General features: G+C 35.8%; 1 protein-coding gene across 1 annotated transcript in view; it reads right to left on the bottom strand.

Annotated features, from left to right (window-relative positions):
- Positions 1 to 22,169, bottom strand: part of DNTT (DNA nucleotidylexotransferase) — an 82,654-nt gene that overhangs the window by 20,011 nt on the left and 40,474 nt on the right. Inside the window, exons 8-10 of the mRNA XM_053984125.1 lie at positions 9,257 to 9,359; positions 2,385 to 2,648; positions 869 to 952 (exon numbers count right to left, since the gene is read on the bottom strand). Of these exons, the coding sequence (XP_053840100.1) occupies positions 869 to 952; positions 2,385 to 2,648; positions 9,257 to 9,359 (451 nt within the window). The remainder of the gene's footprint in view (positions 1 to 868; positions 953 to 2,384; positions 2,649 to 9,256; positions 9,360 to 22,169) is intronic.

The following is a 22,169-nucleotide window of genomic DNA, read 5'->3' on the forward strand; positions in this document are numbered from 1 at the left end:
GAGTGATGGCTTAGATCACTCCAGCATCTTAGAAAGAAGCAATGAGACAATACTACATGTAAGCAGGGATGTTGAAAGTAGTCTCCATTCTATCAGGAATATATCGGAAAGATTAATGTAAAATCTTGACATAGTACTTTGCTTTTCCCTATATTGACATCAATAAGCATCTTCAGGATTGATTTTTGCTTATTATTTAAATGGCCTAATACAAATACAGACATTAAGCCAGATAAATGCAGAAATCAGTATAACTGCAGCCAAGAGCCTTTATTCCAGAAATTATATCAATTACTCCCCAGGCTGCCAAGCCTGACTAAACAGAACTCCACACAGACTTCTGAATGCAGGGCTTTAAAAGCAGGATGATCCTTAATCCCTGCTCAGTGTCATACCCTGCAAAAATTTCCTCAAGCCTTCTAACTGAGCCTGTATCACTCAATATCTCCTCTTCCTTTGCAATGTCAGACCAATATGAGTTGAAAGTGTGCCAGGGACAGAGAAATGATCTCTCCTTCTGAGACAGAGGGACAGGGAAATACCTTTTTCAAATACTTGCAGATGGCTTGTTCTCAGTTCTGTGAAGGCTGCGCAGTTCCTATCAAATACAAATGTCTAATTTGTGTTTCTTGTTACATTTCAGGAATTACTTCACAATTGCCAAAAAATAAAAAGGGTTTTCAGACTTACTTGTTCAGATTTAATCAGGCTGTTCCAGTGAAACTAAATCATGTGAAGGTGGAACTGTTTTACCACCAAATGGATAATCAAGCTAAAATATTCTATATACTTGAATATAAAAAGTTAGCTGGAAACGCACACTTGGAAATAAAAACACATTAGCTTTATTTCTGAGAATAAACAGTACCTTTCTCCTGTCATATAGTGCGTGGTTATCCAGTATCATCTTCCTTTCATGTGCAGCATACCTCCGCAAATCACGCCCGAATTGCTGTCAAAGACAGAGCAAATATCAAACCAAAATTGTTATCCTTTGCACCTTCTAACACCAAACCAAATAATAAACGAAGGACTAAAAATTACCTCTATGAAAGGAATATAGTCTGATAAAATCAATCATCTGAAGGGAAATGTTTGGACAAGGAATCCAAACATTTGCATCCGTCCATCATCGCCATCAGTTACTGTGACAGCAGTTGGGCACTGTGTAAGAAAGTAAACCTGTGGTGGGCTCCCACAGTCTGAGGTGAATTAGCCCAACAGGGAGCAGGAGCTCAGTGAGGCAGAGAAAAATGAAGTCATTGCCTACTCATCCAAAGGGCCTCACACTGTGTGTTTTTAGTGTAGACTCCTATCTACCGAGTTGAGAGAAGGGCTTTTAAGTTGCCAAACACTTCCAGGATAAGAAAGGACCCCAGAGTCTGCAGAACTTAATCCAAAGTCCAAAAAAATACAATTTGTTATCTCAAAAAAGCGACTGAAGTAACTCAAACTCAGCAGGAGAACACATCAATTTCAACATTTTGCCTGGTCTAAACCATCCTGCTTCCAATTAACCTGAGTAGAACAGAGTGGCAAGGCACCAGTACTGCTTCCAGCACATCAAAAAGATAATTCAGAGCAGGCTCAGAAGCTCTCCTTGTACCATGTAAACACTCCCTAAAAAATTAACATCAGAAGGCAAGCATGTAGAACAGATTAAAAAATAATTCTGTCTGGAGAGAAATTAATCATTTGAGTTTTGGGTTTGCATTAGGTAGAATTTTATGTTTTGAAAATAGTGTACTATTTTATATTATGCCAGCTAACTAGTGCCTATTGTGAAAGTAGCTATCATTTCAAGTTTTCTTATTAAAACATAAATCAAAATATATTTTATTCTGGCTCAAAACTAATGTCTAATTTTAATTTTTTTCCAGTTTTTTACAACTTCAAGGAGTCAATTAAAATGCAACTGAAACAAAACATTTGATCTAATCCAAAAAGATGTCAAATTGTTTTCAATTTCCTACAAAACAAATTAAGTTCCAATTCAGCATATCTCTTCCTCAAATGTTTAATTTCCTGCAAAATTATGTGACGCTTTCCAAATCATCTTTCTACTCAGTAACCATTTAAATTTCTTGTTAACAGTATCATGATGTAAAAAGACAACACAACTGATCAAAAACCTAGCTCTCCAGTTCATAAACCTAAACACTAAGCCACAAGGAAAATAGTACTTAACTCTCCCAGAGAGACATCAATAAATGTTAGTGATGAATTCATCAGCTCCAACCCACGATCAGGGGTGGATGACAGCATGAAATGTGATGCGTGAACATCAGGAATATTTTTTTTAAATCCATGAACTCTGAATAGTCCTGCAACAACAAAAACGTGTTTGCAGTGCTAAGAGAAGATGTACTGTTGTGGTTACTTACCCTGGAGCCTGTCCAACCTAACAGAGCATATGAATATTGCTCAAAGGGGGTTATGACCAGATCCACACGGATTGCCTTCCAGTCTTTGACTTCTGCCATTTCCAATCTTTCTGATGTGTTGCAAGTGCTGTTGTCTACTCTTGGCTGATATAATTTTAAAATTGCAAAACATTTCTGAAAATGATCCATGGCATCAACTTTTCTGCTTGGCAGCTGTTCCTTTACAAATGTTGATTCAATGATATCACAATAAAGGAGTAAGCCCTAAAGAGAAGATATGGTTCACATTGAATTGCTGAACTGGTTTTACTGTCATTCCAGAGTTTCTAGACAGTTGTCTTAAAAATTCATGTGAAATGTAATTTCAGTAAACAAGGAAATGTGCCAGGGCAAATCTGGGCTAAGGAGAGACATGAAACAGCTTCCGACTTTGGAAAAATATTTGAGGGAAATCTGCACTGGTAGATATCTGACAGTAGTGAGGTCCTGCCCTGTACTAAAGAGATAGAATTTGCAATTCTTCCCCTCTCTCCTTTTCTCCTAAACCTTTTTCTAGTTAATGTCAACAGAAATTTCTGAGTAAAGACTGATGTGTTCCCATGTGGCAGACATCTAGAAAAAGATGATTAGTCCAGTGCACAGTTTTGCTGATAGATTCCAAAGTGAAATATTCCATTTGGACTGTATCTGTTGCATGAGATTTTCTTGTGACAAGGTCTGGAGTCTCCAGAGAGATGGAAGATCCCTGCCCATGTCTTTTGCTCAGAGGGAATGCCCATTTCTTTAGGTCCTTGGATCACTTTTTTGTTTCTAATTTGAAATCACTCAAATGTTTACACATCCTCCTTCCTCTGGACCAGGGAGGAGCAATTTAAAAACCTTTTTTAAATTGCAATGTTGAACTGAGAGCGTCTAGAAGTGGTTTCATTTGATGGCTGTCAGTTGTTTGGCAATGGCGTTGTTTAAGAAAGTTTAAGAAAGCTTTTCTCCCATTTAGTAGCCCAGCTAAAACCATTCCTCTTGCTTCCCCCTCCCCCGCCCCAGCTGAAAACCCAAAAGGCAAAGATCCTGGGCTGAGATAAGAACAATTTCCTGAAAACAGCAATGAGGTAAGACAACAAACAGTAACTGGCAGCACTATTAATAACAAAAGGTGTAAGACAAAAACGATTTACATGTAAAATACCAGACCATTTCAACCACCACACCTTCTCCCATTGGAAGGAAAATCCTTATTCTAGGAAGAGAGGAAGTCTCTTTCCCTCATCCCTGGCAATGACAGAAAGTGGTATTGAATAATATTAGGGTCTGGCCACACCCCTTCCCTCTGATCTGGGCCAAAACCAGAAGGAAGGGTCTCCAGCTAAGACTCTTAATGTCCCGGGTAACAATGAACTGATTTTTTGAAGAATACCTCAGTATTAAAAACCAGATTTTTATTATTCATTTTATTTAATGTAGGTGTGGTAACTTCACATGACAATATCTTAAATGCCTTAGAGAATACTTTACAGTAATAAAGTTACTTTTATCACTAAGAGCTATAATTCTGGCCCCCCCCCAAAAAAGCATATCAAAACCACTTAACAAGATATTATTTCCATGAAGAGACACTGATATGTATTATTACATTTTTAGCCTCCAGCTTTTTGTTGATGATAGCTCCAAATTAACAATCCCATTATTTTACTGGAAATCAGTTACAGGCTTTTCATGGGTCAATGAGCCAGCCTTTTTAATGATAACTATTTTATTTGAATTGGCATTCTTTCACTTGTCTGGAATTTTTCCTGATTATGAAGATTTATTATAAACTGATATGAGAAAACTCCTTATGTAGCTTCTTCTCTTGGATGACTAGTTTCCAAGTCTGCTGATTTGAAAATGCTTAAATTTAGCAGGTGCTCTGTAACAGCTATCTTTAAAACAGCAATTTTTTCTTAATTTTACCCCAATGTCACAAGGCACTGATGCTTGCTCTTTCCAAATATAGACTCAAAACAGCTGTTGAGTGTTAATGCATAACTGCCTATTTTCCTGCTTATTTTGATGAAACTATCCTCCCTTCAAGTTTATTTTGTTGCTTTTAATGCTAATAAAAATAATTTAATATCATTAATCATTGGCCATTAATTGATGAATTCATGCTTTGATTAAGCACCAATATTCTTCCCATTTTCTATAAAAATCAGTTAGCTACTTAGCAGCACTTTCTCATCTTTTGCTTCGTTTTTCTTTTTACTCTTGGAGATTTGGGACACTACATAGTATATACCAGAAGCCAAAGTTTCACCATTAAATAGGAGCCAAAGCCTAGGTCATATGCACTGGGATAGTGTTTCCAATTAACCTAGTATAATTAGACAGTGGACATCACCATCACCCCTTAAAGTAAAGGTGAAATGGCACTTAGGTACACTTGGAAAAAGCACTGCCTGAAGGGGCAGTCAGCTATGAAGATTGTGTGAAGTTCTGGCCACTGCTAGCTGCAGAGCTGCATCCTTCTCATTCCTCTGAGTCGGGGAATCTGCAGTTCTTTGCACATTTCGGATTGATCTGTACACCATAAAGTGCTGTAGGTCTTGTTTACACAATCACATTTTATAGTGTGGGCATTTTAATTTCTCAAATTTACAACACCCTCAAAACTAAATGTATTTTTTAGTTATGTTAAGACCCTCAACAATTTTCCATTTTTAGAATGACCACACACTTTTGCTTAAATATGCTGAGTGCTGGCACATCAATAGCATTGATATTGGAGTAAATCCAAGTTCAAACTGAGGAAAAGTATGACTTTTCAGAAAAACATTAAATCAATCACTGAAAAATCAATCAAATATGGTATCCAGCATTCTCAGTCATTTTTAATTAAATGGAATCCTATTCTATATTTAGTGTTACATGCTGTCATTATTCATAATTTTTGCTAGCTGGATTAATTTTGCTAAGGCTAAGTAGGATCATTTTATATCATCTGAAAATGTAATCCAATATGTTCTTCTGAAATGTATATGTTGTTGCTCTAAATTTCCTTCTGAGATAGTTTAATAAAGTGAAACTGGATTTCTTTTTTTTTTTTCAGTGAAATTGCTATATCTAATCCAAAATAGGATGTAGCATGTTAATCTGGAAAAATTTCAACCTAGATGAGACAGCTGGAATTCTATAAAGTAGAAGAGCTAAAGGAACCCTTTTTTAAAGTCAGGCCTTTTAGGATAAGAAGTCACTAGAAAATGGCATCAAAGGTTCGATCAGCAATGCAAAACTTGGCAGCTGCTGCATAATCATGCAGCTGCCTTGGTCCCTTTTTTATCTTGAAGTTCCCTGTGTGTTGGAATGATCTGTTTCTGAGCATGTCTGGAGCAGCCTGGCTTTGACAGCAATGGACAGATCAGCACTGGAATCCATGAATGAAGGTGTTTACCTCTCTATGCCATGCCATAAAGAGACAGACAGACAGATAGGGGAGTTACATCACCCACACACAGCTATACAATACACCCCAGAAAGATCACACGTCTTAAGAAATGCCAGATCTTCACTTAGAACACAGCTGGAAATGGAGTACTTCTGCTTACTTTATACAATAACCTCACAAGCAGGATAATCAGAGTCAGCCCTGTACTCTCACTAAAGAAATTTAGGCCAAGATCTCTCATGTTCAGGGCTCTAACCACCTTGCAATAGTCTATTTTAGGTAAGAATTTCCTCGTCTGAGTCAGAATGAACCAAAAAAATTTATAATGAATTACAAAGAAAGCTGAGACAATATGTGTTCCCAAAGGAGCTCTGCATCCTTATGCACTCTTTCATCTGAAACAAAAGGTTCTTTCCTCTGGCTTCTTAATAATATCTGTGTCTTGTCTTAGAAACAGATTTTGTTGCTGGCAAAATCCAGCTGTCACTTAATAATGAATGTGCAGCTTTGCTGTGAACCCTGTTTCCAAAAATTGGTTTCCAGCAAAAGAAGAAATATTACTTGCTTCTCACCATCCTCTTTAGTGGGACATCAAGCCTTCCCCTTCCTGATCACCTCATCAAGGGTGAATACTAGAGTTTAAACCAGACCAGTAATATATTAAAATAGGTAAGCACAGGGAGGCATCTCCATCACTCATTTTCCTAAAGCCAAAAGAAAAATGCAACATTATATTTACATGAATATAAAGGGAAAAACTGAAGAGTGCAGGAGTGCCTGTAGTAACAGTATCTCTTCCATTGCTGAAAGTATATATATAACAGGAACAGTGCTAAATATAGCTATACAGGTTTTCAGCAAAAAATGAAAGCATTTTTTCACAGTATGTGAATGAAGCTACATCGACACAGATGGCTTAGCCTGTTTGCCCACAGACTTTCAAGCTCTAACCCACAGAAGTAATTTCTTGCTTTCTTTATGAGGTTTTTTTGGAACCATTAAGACCATAACCTGTGTACTGCATCACAGCTTTTCCATTTTGCCACTCTACTTTGAAGACTTTGTATTCTCTGTTCCTCAGGCCGTTTATCCCTGGTGATGCTGCATCAAAGAGCGTGATGGTGCTGATCTAGCCACTTCATTTTCAGCAGCTTTCAATGGAAGGATCTTGTAACACCAAACTTTTGAGATAAGAAAAAGGCCTTTTAAACTATTTAAAGCTGTGGTCCATAATTTAGAAGTTAAACATTGTGGAATCCTTCACTCAGAGCTGCCAAAAGGAAGCCAACATCATGACCTCCGTGATGTACATCAATTAATTTGCGCTTAGAAGGAGCAGCACAAAAGTGGCAAGCTGTGACTACTGCAGACTACTGCAAAAAGTAAAAAAAGTGCTTTATTTGGAGTTTTTTCTGTCCTCCCCTCTCCCTTATAAATCCAAGATAATAAAAAGGCAAGAGGTGTATAGATGCTCTCTGTCTTTTTTGCATTTTGATTTTGCTGGCAGCTTGTTTTTCAGTAGTGCCACTAAAAGCCTGTATATTACAAATGCCACAGTAGAGAGGTAGTGCAACTAGTAGCATAAACCATGAAAAATCTGGAGGACAAACAGAACGCACGAAATAATTGTCCATAGCTTTAAATTATACCCAGCTTCTTTGGGTTTGGTTTCTATGACCATTGTGCTTCTGACATGTTCTGCATCCTGGGATTTTTAGAGGAATCCTAATCTTTTCATCAAATTCTTGGCCACCCTTGTCTGCCACACTCTGCCTGCACTCCTTTCTGCCAAATAGCTCCCTTAACAAGAAAATCAGTAAGAGCAATTCATTTTCAATTTCTTTTCTTTCAATTCCTTTTAATGAAAGCAGCTCAAAGTGAACTGAAATCTTTAGTATTTGTCAGACTTCTCAGATCACAGCCATTTTTCTCAGTAATCTAAGTGGAAAAGAAGGAATGAAAGGCTGCACTCAGAGCAGGCTCTAGCCTTGGTCTGTTGTCACTTTTCCCTTCTGCTCTATTATAACAAACATGATTTTGGGAGGACCCATACCTGGTTTCCTAGAGATTCAAGTGTGTGTAAGGTAAAAAGACACATTCTAAGAAGAAAGGCAACTTTTCTCATAATAAAGGGAATATAATAACCATGAAAGGACCTATACATTAATAATAAAATTATTGATAAAAAATGGAGTATTTCCTCAGCCCTCACTAATTGCCATGGCTTCATTGCTATTGAGTAGTCTAAATAGTACCTGCTATCAATCTACTCCAACATATACAGCTTCCACAGAAGAATGAGAAAAATCAAAACAATTAATAATAGTTTGTTAATGCTTTAAAGACCAAAAATCAACTGGAAGAAGAGGAATTCAGCTAATGTTGCCTTTTACCAGGAAAAAAACAAGCTTGAGGCCCTTCCATCAAAGTCAGCTGAAAGATTTTGACCACCTTGAAACAGATAACTTCAGACAGTCACATAAGCTTTTGTGTAGCTGGATGTTTTGAATGTTTCATGTGTTAACCCATTATACATTAATTGAAGTACATGGCCCAAGAATCAATCCAAAAGCACTCTCTGCAGGCTGTCTGCACTGAAAGCTGACTTGCCTTAGCAGTGAGGCATTTGATGATTCACCTCAGGGTGCTGGCCTTTTACTTATTGAAATGTACTCCATTTCTTTGAACAGTGTTGGTAGTAAATGTTGAAAAATATCTCACCTGGCTAGAAAGTAGAAGAAAAACAGAAGTTTATTTTTCCCAACATATTATATTTTTCTGATCCAGGAATATTTTAACTACCTGTTATAACTGAGACACTTCCAATTTTAAAGCTGCTGGAAACTGAAAAGCTGAACAGAAAGGAAAAAAAAAAAAAGGGAACAAAAAAAAACCACCCAAAAAATCCCAAAGAAATCACCAAAAATCCATCCCTTAGATGAGCAATTCCTCTAAGAAATGACACAATCATCTAGCAGATTGGGTTGGAAGAGACCTTGAAGATCACAGACATCATGGAAAACTGTGACAATTTTTCTGTATTTCTATGCTTAAAGCTGGATCTCCCTGGAGCAGCTTCCCCTGGGAAAACTTACTCCCACCTCAAGGAGAAATTAAATAAATAGACAGTTTTTTCAAAGTGAAAGAACAATTTTCTCTGATACTCAAAGCTCTCACACTAGATTGATTTCTCACCTCTGACTAGCTGCATATTCTTAGGGTAAGATATTACAGAATGTGTGTGCACTTCTGTTATAACCTTCAACTTTAGCATTCCGAGCTAGAGGATGCACTTAGATCACCATGGTTAGTAACCAAATAGAGCAATATCCCGCTCCAAAATATTGCAGTCAGCTGTAACAAGGAGTATGACATTCTTTAAGCAGTATATAGGCTTAATTCAGTGGAGTTAGAACATGTCTCTTCTGGCCAAGTGCTCTTTAGTTCATACCTGCTTTTTCCATGAGTCAATAACTTTATGCAGAAGTTCATCATCTTCTCTTGGTCCTGGATTGGTGATCAAAAAATCTATGTCATGTCCAATATTCTTACCCCTAGAAGGAATAAATAACAAGGACATTAAAAGAGTTAAGTTTCTGTTGAATTTTGCTCTGTTTTCAAGAGAGTATTTTTGCTGCATTATAAAAAAAAATTGCAGAATAAAATGATAGCAATGTTGCTTAAAACATAACCAAAATGGAATCTTTTATTTCTATTATGGGGTCTATTAGTGTTCTTTATAAAATAATAATTACAACTTTTTGATCTATGTCCTCTGTTTTTCAACTAGATACTACAGATCCATATGCAGATGCTAAATCTCTTTCTTTCTTCCCCTTAAGTCCCAGAAAGGAAGATTTTAGTCATCTTTGGATTTAAAAAAAACAAAAGCATAATCAAAATACAATGTTACATATTATGAATCCAGTGCAGTAACTGCAGATAAACTTGCCAATCAAACTACCACAGATTGAAATATTCTTCTTTGCTTTTGATGCACATTTTAATGTACAAACTGTGATTATGAACATTTTTATTGTTTCTTTTAACAGCAGATATAAATCCTTTGACTATTTTGCATTTTTTTTTAATATAAAAATGCTTTTTACAGAGATGGAGATTGATTTTTTTTTTTGAGGACAGTTCATCCTTAATGTGACTAAAGCTTGTTCATTACACGCACTAAGGATTTCATAATTAAATCCGTGTGCACAAAATTTAATTGCAAATATTCTTAATGAAAAATTATGTCATAACCTTTTGTTTTCCTCTCTTTAAGTCTAAGCATTCAGCTTGCCTTTCATCTAATTTCCAAAGGTGTTAAACTGAAATCTGATTAAGACTTAGCTATCATTGGAAAACAGGCAAAAGCATGTTATTGAACGTTTCCCTTCAGAATTATAAAATGTTTGAGAACACATGAAAATTTATATCACAGTGCAATTCATCTGAGCATTGCAGAATCAATACAAGGTTTTAATTTTGGACTCGGTAGTACAACAGGAACTGCACACACATTTACTGAATGGAATCACTCCACTAATTACTCCAACCTAAGGAGAAATGAGCAGAGGAAAGGAGAGATTTCTGCAATGAGAATTATTCTCCCTTATGGAGTTGGTGGAGTAAGCACCCAAAATCTGGAGTAGTGACTGTTATGTGCAGCACATCTCCAAATGTTTCTCATGTGTTTATGGGAAAAGTCTGCTCTCGCTGGTGTTCACAAGGGTACGTGATGTTATAGCTCAGGAGGGTTTCAGTCAACACTGTGTCAAGTATTCAGAGAACTTGTGAACTGCTGTTCAAGCAATGAAAATAAAACTGTGAAAGCCAAAAAAATCTTTTTTTTTATTTCATTAAATAATTTATTCTCTTAAAATAATGCTTAAAACTGAACCTGGTTTCTTAAACTTGGAAATTTGTAGGAACAGAACTGACAGGCAGACTTGTCAACTGCTATTTGTGTGACAAGAAGTCATTTAACTGATGGATAGTTGAACAGCATTAGCACAAAGTTGTAAGGAGATGAAAGTCTGGGGTTTGCATTTGACAAGCAGTCATACTCACTATAATGCAACTATTGTGCTGTGTCTGCAGCAAAGTTGAAATTGCTTAAACAGGTAGAAATTATTTCAAAGAGGTTTCAAACAAAGCATCAGTCTAGGCTTAGAAACTGAACAGCAATTCAAACTCAAGAAGTTAGAAAATATTTAGTATTCCATGTAACACTGAGTTATTTTGTAGGATGCCATTCATTATCTCTAAAATTACAATAATAATGCAAAGCTCTTACATAGCACTTTTTACTAACATGTCTCAAAATATGTTTTCAAAGGGAAGGAATTTACTATTCCTATCTTAGAGATGCAGAGTGGCATAAGAATATTTGCTTTAAATTACTTTTTAAAGAAATAAAGGGAAGAAATTTGAAGCCAATGGAATTGGGAGCTGATTCCCAACGCTTCCTCAACATCTACATATTTTAAGTCAACAACATCTACAAAATCCTGCATCAACCAAGCCATAAAATCACAGGAAATCCAAGGTGCTTCATTGGCCCTCTATTTCCCAAGACAGAGACTATTTATAGAAATGCTCTCAGGGGCTTTTTTTTTTTTTGCTTTTTTTGGATGAAATTAGAGAGTTTAAAGCTCATATTAGTTATAACTATAACACAACATTATTTATTGTCAGAATTACATTTTCGACTAATTCACAATGGATATATTTCTGACTGAAATCGTTAAGCTGTTACTCGGACATTTAGCCTAATTGCAACTAGCACTCTTTACCAAACAGTGTATTTCAGCCTAGAAAAATGTATTATTTTCCTTAAAATAGAAAAACAATGTAGTAAACTAAAAAGATGCATAACATATATGGCTCACAGCTTATAAATCATGCAAAAAGGTGCAGTAAGGAATACATGGATTCAGATCATCATTCTATTGAAGCTGAAGGTGGCCAACAATTTCAGCAGAGCAGGGTTTCTAACATACCCATATGTATTTGTGTGTGCAAACATAGAAACATACAATCATGGGTACTCATAAGGTTACAAAAAGGGCCAAGTTATCTGTCATCCACTGGCTGCTAAATACAAAACACAGAGCCAGAGCTTGGTACAGGGAGCAGGGTTTTAAGAGTTTTCCTCACTAGAAAGGCATCCTAGGCAGTATGCTACATTGCACTCCCTCTACAAATATCTACAAATCTTCCATTTAATATATCAGGGGGGTATAAACCCACCTGAGTTTGTGCTTTTAGCACACTAATTAATGATGGGAGATGAAGGGATTTGATTCTGGCACACCACAGTTTATGTACTCTAATCACAAAGACTTTATATAAAAGGTGTGGGTACTTCTTTTAAAATCAAAAGAGCTGCAATGACATTTTAGTAAAAATAACATACACCCCCATAACATGTATGAGAATTTCACAGAACTTGTCTATTTTCTAGACCTCCTATGAGATGACAGATATAACCTGTCTAGTTTCTACATTCTACCTGGGCATAAGCAGGATCTGGAAAATGATCTGATTATACCTGGAATTGCTGAAGCTCTGGTGAACCAGGAGCATAGATATATCCCAGGAGAAAAGTAATCATGAACAGAGCTGGGGAATTCAGCTTTCTGAAGCTTTGAACAGGAAAATATTCAAGTTTTGAATTTCCTATTCAGATCCACTTACATCTTTTTCTTCTCTTCAAATTTAAAGAAGATTCTCTTCAAATTTAAATCCAAATCTCTTCAAATTTAAATCTAAATCTTCACTGGGCTGGAGCTATAATAAAACCACCAGCTTAAAGAATGGATATTGCAGCTTACCTTTTGTTCTAATAATTTATTCAAGCTCAAAGATAATAAAGGACAGTGCACTATTAATTGTGTTCAATTCTTGGCTGACTAAACTTGTATAAAGCTGGTAAATGTTTCTTAGTAGTCAATTAACTACCTTTAAGGTTGTTGGAATTATCTTTCTTGCTGTTATTAGATTTCAAGTCATCAAATGCAACTACCATTATGACTAAAATTTAAAGATATGAATGTATGGCAAAGGATAATCATATTGTCAATCTCCAATGGCAGCACCTGCATGATTATACATTTAATAGTTGCATGTGGGCAGAATATTTTGAGATACTGGAATAGTACATAATAGCAAAGCCACATCAATGACGATTCTGATCAAATTATTTTAGCTGAGGAAAAATGGACTGACATTTCCCTTCTACTCACAAAACTTCACTGTTGGATGAGAAAAATGACTTCTGAGTTTAAAACCCTAAACACTATACTAGATCTGTCTTTGGTTACTTAGACTATCTGGTAATGAGTTCCTGTGACATTTTGCTTAACAGACCATATTTTCCTGGTTTCAGAGATTCACACTTCATTCAGAGTGAGATTATAATAGTCTTTGCAAATCCTTCTCAATCTCTTACTTCACTTCTGTGTGAAAACAGTTCTCCAATTAAGCGATTTACCTCAGGTCTGTCCCTGTCAGCTAAATAACAAACAATTTGCCTGACTTTGGAATAAAAATGGAAAGGCAACTAGGAATTTTGGACCAGGAATCCAATTTAGTACCATGCTTTCCAGAGCAGTCTAAAATATCGTTTCTTCACAACTGCCATATTGTGTAATTCAATTGATTCTCAAAACCATCTTAGGAAGGGCACTTCAACACTCTCTTTGTGAAAGATATCATTTAATATTCAGAAGAAGAAAGAGATTTTCACTAGCTGCTCTGAAAGGCCATCAGAGATGACTGTGTCCCACTGGTTCTGCAGTCTCAGAATCTGGACTAGAGACAAGCTGGACAACTGGTATTTCTATATCTCAAAAAACACAGATGGAAAATTTCCAAATAATTTTTGAAGTTTGTTGTTGTTTTGGTGATTTTTGGTTTGGTTTCAGGAATTTTTTTGTGTTGTAACTGTCACAGCATAGCCTTGACTACATTTACTAAGCAAATACTATCTATTCCTTAATCAGAGAAAATTCTTGTTGGCATGATAGAATTAAAACTGTTGAAGTAATTCCCATGTGTGTTAAAAACTTCAGTGTTTACACAAGCATTCTAAACTTTACACATAAGAACACTGCCACAGATAATCAGAAACATTAATTGTTTGCACAAAGTCAAGCATATGTATTTAAGAATATGTATTGGTAGACTGACAAGTAACAGGTGCTAATTTCCAATGTCTGATCAACTATAATAAATACTAAAGATACATAAATTTTGTGGGGTTCCTGGAATTTGGCAAATTAATTGCATATAATGAATTACATTATAAATCTTCAAATCATACACTCACTTAACAGCAAAAAATATAGCACAATGAAGTGGGTACAAATAATGGTGAACATAAACAGATTTGGCATAGGCATTTCAAACTTCTTTCTATGTGACTGAACTTTTATTCCGGTCAAAACTGTGGAAAAATAATAATTGTGGAGGAAGACGTGAGCTCTCAAATACTGGGTGTTGGCTAATGCTCCAAGCCAACCTGTTTGATGAAATTGGATCATATTTACTGAAATACTATATTTATGATAATACTCAGATGCTAATCAATATTTAAACCATCATATTTGCAGCCTATACAATGAAAAAGAAAGACCCCATAAATCTGAAATGTGTTATGGAGAGTGATTGCTATCAGGAAACACTTTTGAAAAAGTGTTTTGTGTTTTGAAACACAATTGAAAAAGAATCGGTCCATCAGGAATTGCTATCAGGAATATAGTCAATATTCACCATCAAACTGGAAAGATTGTTTAATTTATCCCTTTCCTGGGCATTTTATTGTATAGTTGTGTTTTGATAGAGAAAGCTAGGAAAATCAGTAAAACTAATTTCAGACCAGTACTACATGGAGTGGGCCTTAGACAGCACGTGGAGAGTCTGCACAGAACATCAGAGGATTTAACTCTCCCTTTCTTCCAGGGAGCTCACACTAAAAGCAATCCAGCTGAAATTCATTTGTATAGCAAGCTGGATTCAAGCTAAGATGCTGGAAGTTGATATAAAAAAAAAAAATGACAAGCCTTTTATTTGTTGAAAGAAATATGGGAATTCATTATATGTTAAACTAAGCATCATCATCTCAGCATTCTTCTTTTGGAAAATGGAGGGAGGACATCTTCTAGACAGACACCCCCAAGTGATTTGAAAATATGTGAGGACATTTGAATATTTTCTTGAATAGAGATGAGTAATAAGGATAAACATCTAAGAAGAACAAATGTAATTGCTGAAGTGATGATTGTGTGGCAATGGAAAAGGAATTAAATGTTGCAGAAGGTTACACAGAGCTGAAGAAATGAAAATACTGTGACATACCATAATGATCTTTTGTTTGAGCAGCGGAGAGAACACTTGAATAAGTAGCAGAATCACTTATTTTAGAAACAGCAAACAAATTATTTATAAGTACCATAAAATGCATGTTCCTGAGGGGGAACCCTAGTAGCCTTAGTGTGCATGCCCAGTAAAACATGTAATTACAGCTCTAATGGAACATGCACACAAATGTGCACATAGTGCAAACATTTCTTTCTGTCTGTTCTGACATCAATGCCATATTTTTACTCTAGGGACATATCCTCTGTGATGGGTCTCATTTAACTCCCACTGTAACAGCAGCATAGAATTATTGACATCAGTTGAATTTGGCCAAATAGGAGTGGCACAGGAATTCTGTCTAATAACTGCAGTTCTGATTAAGTTGCTTCTACAACCTATTTCCAACCAACATATGCCTTTCAGGAAAAGGAACAGACATTTATATTCCAAATCCCAGGTAGTCTGCATGCCTGTGGATTTGCTTATTAAGCAGTCTTTGCTGAAACGTTGAAAAGGGGACAGACAGTTTCTTACAGCCAGATATTAAAATAATTCAGAGTTACTGTCAGTCAAACTATGAAGAACTACATATTTTCTTTGTATAAACCCCTTATAAAGAGAAAAGGCATTATTTAAGCTTGAAGTACTGGAGTGTGACAGTGCTACAACTATTACACAGAATGTAAAATCCTGGATGTTTGATAGAAGAAATATTCTACCAATTGCAAAATAGTTACAGAATAATTCTTGGCTCTGATAGATTTTCAAAACCTTGTTGTATAGTGTCCCATCTTCAGATATAAATTACTAGAGTTTTAATAAAATAGAAAAGCAGTGGTCTACAAAGTAGACCAATAAGTACAATTCCCTGAATATTTTGGCTAAAGAGAATTTACCGTATTCAAATTTAATCACAAGTTTATTATTCCAGTACATTTTCTCCCCCGACCTTTTTTCAGACCTGAAATCTGGACCTAGAGTCCATTATTGTCTCAGAAGGACATTAAACTTTGCTGTTTATACAATTAGTACACTGACAAGAAATTAGCAGAGTCAGATCTGTGCAAGGGTTTCTGAAACACTGATTTCATGCTGAAGGAGTTTGTTAAATGGAAGAAATTATAATGTTTGCAACATGGTTATTTCATTTGCAACAGGAAGTGGGTAATAGTTAAAAGAAGTTAGAAAGTTATTTTGTCTGTGGCAGAAATATTGTCTTCCAAATTACAAGAAAATGCTGTAACATTTATTTTATTTCCTCAGAAACTCTCAATTACATATTCTGACAAATAGAGGGTCTGACAAATTCTGACTGTAGAGAATATTAACAGCCTAAGCAGCAGCATAATACTGCACCAGCCCATTGCTAGCATAAATGACCAGCTAAGCTCTGTACACCACATGTAAGCTGTTCTTCAAATCACATCCATCTTTATCTCAGGAGTTTTCCTTAATATTCAGGTCAGCTCCACACTTCCAAAACAACATTTAGATTCAACAGTGTGAATGCCATGGTAGTTCACATACATATAGACTAGGTAGCAAGAAAATAAATGCTCACTGAAGTGCAAAAGCAGCTCAACCAAAGTTAACAATCCAAAAACAGACACACAGAAAGCAGAGACAGCAGAATACAAAATGTAAGTGTTGGCAATCCTGACTCGCATTGTGCAGTGCCCAATGTCAGCTGAGGGAGAGGGGAAGAGGGAACATTCAGTCAGAATAAGCCAGGGGCTCTCAAACATGCCAAACTCTAGCACCAGCTTCATTTGTTCTCTCAGTGCTTCATCTCCACCTTAAAGATGACAAAGATGTAAAATCAATGAGGATGCCTAAAGCAAGATGCCATTTTATAGTTCAACAAATTAGACAGAAGGCTCAGCTGTACTATTTATCACATGAAGCCATACTATGCTTCCCTAAGTTTGGAGTTTTAAGTGTCATAGATCACTCTGATTCCAAAAAACTCGGGAAAAGCCTTCCACTGCAGGACAGGGCAGTAAACAGGAAGAAAAAGCTGTAGAGATTACCAGGTTACTTTATACAAAAACTAATGACAAGACAATTTTGAGCAAAGTTACTACAAATAATAACCAAGATTCCTCCCCATGTTAACACTGCAAGTATCTATACCCTGATTTCAGTGAAAGCCAACAGTCAGAACCTGCTGTTCAGAAATAAAGTAGCATGCCTGAAGGAATGAGGAAAACAGTAAATCAAGATCTGATCAGGGCTCTGTAGAAGACAGATATGGGTTGGGTTTCTTCAGATAATTTCTGCTCTCCTGACTGTTATTTGAATTAGATCCTAATTGCCTTTGAAGGCAGTTTGACACTAGTGGTTCCCAGTCAGTGTCAAAATTAATTCTCTTCTTTCTAATGCTACATAGGTGGTAAGGTATAAAAAAATCACCTGTGGTGATGAAAAGTGCCAATGTGGGAAGATACTTGTGCTAACATTTTATAGCTGGACTTTGAGTTCAAGGCCCAGCCTATCAGTCACCCTACTGCACTTGGTTTGCACCAGCCGATAAAAACTTTGGGTTGAATATTTCCAGAATTCTAAATCCAAACTGACTGAGAGGTTTTATTCTATATCAAAGGAAATTCTGGAATTCCTGCCCCTAGAGGGTTAATTGTTCCCTGATTGTACATTACAGTGCTCTTCTGGGGTATAGCTAATATCTGTAAGACGGTTTAATAGGATGCTGAATAATATCTAAAATAGCAATAATCTAATTAAATCAACTGAAATAAATTCTGCCACTAGCAAAGGCAATTAAAATTAAAACTGATATAATGATATATTTAACTGAAAAGATACCATACAGTTATGAGAACTACCCTGATTCATTTTGAGGGAATTTGTGGGTAAAAAAAAATTGCTGTCATAGCTTTGTCTGCAAAATTACTTTTCCCACTAATTTAAGAATAGAATTATTTAGATTATACTGTCTCTGAAATAAAAACATAATGAAAACTGAGAACTGTTCCCCTGGGCAGCTATAAATCAGGCTTCTACAAAGGTTTGAATTGCCAAAGGTAGCATACAGCAGCTTCTTCACCCAGCCAAGTAATTCGACATAAACCCAGCTGAAATATGTAAGTATTTGGCAAAGATTCACAGGTATCTTTCTGGAAAAAGTGCTTGAGGGTGGACACTTTATTAAAATGCTATTTTTCTTGCCCAATGTAACAGTAATTCTAATTCACTGGAGGCATAACCCATTTTCCATGGCTGTGGAACTTATTTATTTTATTTTTGAAGTTAATCCAACTCTGCCATGAAGCAGCATTGGGAAAAATCCTTTCCCTTTAGGATTAGAAACCTTACTAGACAGCAGAGGGGAATACAGCTTTAATAGAGGATACACAAAACAAGCATTTTGGTTTCTCATTTATTCAGCAGGATATTGCTGGTATTGTGCATCAGTAGCTTCTGTTCAAGAAATCTTTTAGGGAGAGACCTAACAATGCAGAGAAGTAATTACTTAAAAGATCTTCTTGTATCACATCAGGAGAAAGGAGCATTACCTGCTGCAGCAGAAGGGACCACAACACTGGTTATTTCTACAAGATTTTTCTGAGGGTAAAAATCACTGAAGTGAAGGGAACCAGTGAAAAATCTGTGCAACAGCACTTAAATTTACTTGAAACGTAATTTCACCCTCAGTGACTACATTGCCTCAAAAAAAGGTAGTAATGCATGGCACTCACCTCATCTCATTAAATGCACTTTCAAAGAGCAAAGTATGTCATGCTATGCTTGACTGTATCTTTTATGACCCAAAAGAAACTTAGACATTTCTCAGAGTACAAGACACTCGGGTACTCCTCTTCATGTCATGATGATAAGTTTTGTTTTAATTTAATTTAATGCAATGAAAGAAAAAGATCAAATATCAGTTATTCAGCTGAGGAATTTAAATGACCAGTGTAGCTAAACGAAGAGCTATTCACTGATCTTCGAAATCTTAGATTATTTGCATTTAAATTATTTAATTATTTAAATTATTTAATGTGTTAAACATATTCTATGCAAAACCCTAAAAATATTTCCCTGCCCTATGAAAACAACTAATGGTGAATTATATATTGTGTGTTATATATCGGTGTGTTTATATTGTGTTATATATTGATGTGTTTATATATTGCCTTCTTTAGCCAAATGGTTATTTCAAAGCATATTTGGTTTAAAATAAGACTGTGTGAGCATTCTCTTATATACTAGCATCTAAGAAAACCATAGTCATGGAACAACATGAAAATCTGAATGGAACTCAAAATTTGAAGAACTGAAAAAAAAATCTATCATAAACAAAAATATCAAAAACAAAGTGATTCACCTATTTTTTAAGTATTACCTTGAGGAGGACCACCTGCTATTCACATGCTGAAACTACTTCTCTCCAACCTCAACTTCAGATTTATTAGAAACAAAAAAGTAATTTCTGTGAAAAACAGTTCCAAAATTGTTTTTTAATCAAATTTACTGTACACTATTAAAATAATTCATGAAGCTTTCTTCAAGCAGTCTGGTTTCTACTAAGACAACTAAACAGGATAATGGCCAATGTAAGAATTTAGTCAGCTACTTGTTATTTAGAAAATATGTCGCTCTCTCTAGTGATTGTAACTGCAATAGCCTGGGAGGTGCTGCTGTGCTCTGGCTTTCACAGAGTGGGTCAGGTTGGAAGGGACCCCAGTGGGTCATTTGGGCCAGCCTCCCTGCTCAAGCAGGGTCATCCTGGAGCACTTTGCACAGAATTGCCTCCAGACTGCTCTTGAATATCTCCTGTGAGGGAGACTCCACAACCTCTCTGGGCAATCTGTTCCAGTGCACAGTCACTCACACAAGAAGTTCCTCCTCTATGGGAAGAACAGATTTGTCTTCCTTCCATGACATTGATGCCTGAACGTGGCTGTCACCAATTATACCCTGATGCTGAATATTTATCACTTTTGGCTTGCACACAAGATGACTTTTGTTGCTAACAGCTTTAGTCTCTCTGAATCCTCTATTTGGAGTAAATTCACTATTCCACCAAGCAAAACAGAACTATGCTTAAGCTTTGAGTCACTGCAAGTGCTGTCTCAATTTCATATAAATAGCACAACTGTACCTGGAAGCTGGCCATGTAATTTCAAGCTTTAAAGCTTATGAAATGTACCATACCAATCTGTCACAGTTTTATTTAAAGTCATGAAATACATTGCTGAAGTTTTGCTTTTGCTGTCTTGGCAAGTCCTTTAAATTACACTTAATTTCAATCAAGCATTTCAAATGACATCATAGAAACTTCCTGCATAAACAGATTTTGCCCAGTGCCAATCAATGACAAAACAAAACCACTTCAACAGTGCTTGAAAGAGACATACAGTCCAATAAGTATTGATGTGGATTTGGGATCTCATATATTCAGCTGAAATGTGAGGTATGCAGATGAATTTAGTCTTAAAACATCTATATAGTTTTGCACACATCAACTCTTCTGTCTGCACATTCTATGGAAACAAGCTTTCTCACTCTTCAGAAACAGCCTGTAAGACAGTGGTACAGCATCCTTAGTTACCAGAAATTTTACAGATTTTAATTATTCTGAAATCTGCAGGAAAAAATAACATATTCCAGTATGTAATAAGTACTGAGGAATCAGACCTGACTGGAGAGAAGATATGTTTTTATTATTTATAAGAGGAGGCATCTCAGACTAGACCTGCTCAGACATCCTGAAGTACCTAGTTTCTTTTGGCCTAATTAAAATCTTTAAAGACAGCTTTAGAATTATGCAAACTGGGAGACAAGGAAAATCAACTCCCTCCAATTTTGAAGAATACAAATAAGAGATCAGTGTACTCAGATGCTAGAAATTTAGGTGAATTACCAGAGAGTATGATGTACTTTAGGGACAAAAAACACAAAAACCTAAACAAACAAAAAACCCAACCAAAAACCCCAAACAAACAAAAAAACCCCAACCAAATAAACAAAATAACAACAACCACTAAGAAAGGAAGGTAAAGAAAATTACCTCTACCTCTATCCAAAAATAAATTAATATGTGAGGATGAAAGAGAAGGTTAAGGTTTTTAGGATTTCTGTCTTTGGAGGTAATTGGTGATTGGCACTTTCCAGGACAGACTCCCACAAACTGGGAGAGCACTGAATCCTTCCAGATCTGGATTATCCCTTATGTATAGCTATTAATATTTTTCAAGACCAATTCAGGTGCATTGTCCACATTCTGCTGGTGTTCTGCCAGAGAAGAAATTTGGCCAGAGCTGGCTATAGATTATATATGTACTCGAAATACCTAAAGGTAGGATGGAATACTTGCAATGCATTGACATTTGAGATTTAGAAGTCAGAAAGCTTTCCAGTTTTTTGCTTCTATCTCAGGTGGTGCAAACCAAAACCTCAGCTAAGTGAGACACATATTGCTAAAAAAGTAACCTAGTGATCTCTTCGACATCATTAATAATGCAGCAGAAAAAATAGAAAGTTCAGCTACATTCAAATTATTTACTGAAATAAGTAAATAAAAGTCTGCATTATTAATTATGAAAGGTGTCTATTTTAAAAATGCTTTCACTAAACTACTAGTCACATCTTTTTTTGCAATCGGTAAAAAAATTTATCTTGCAACTAAGGTGGTTTCCATTTACTAGTTTAGATTTCTTTTGTCCAAGACAAAATTGCTTGGTTCAGAATTACATTTCCATTTTACTTACTCAGAATCTCATAAATATATGTAAGCTTATATTTAAGATATAGTATTTTATTTTAAAGATGAAGTTAAAAGTTCTTTGTCTATATTGATACTTTAACAAAATTAACAATCAGCTTTATAGCAACAATTTGTCCTGAAGCTTTCTGGCAGTAGATTGAAAACATGAATTCAAACCCCATCCATTTTAATTCTCTCTAACTAATTCTCTTGAGTGTTTCAAAAGGCTTATTCCTTTAACATATCCCTTTGTCACAGAAACTTTCATCAAAAAGAT

This window comes from Vidua macroura, chromosome 8, assembly GCF_024509145.1.
Source record: "Vidua macroura isolate BioBank_ID:100142 chromosome 8, ASM2450914v1, whole genome shotgun sequence".
Classification (NCBI taxonomy): domain Eukaryota; kingdom Metazoa; phylum Chordata; class Aves; order Passeriformes; family Viduidae; genus Vidua; species Vidua macroura.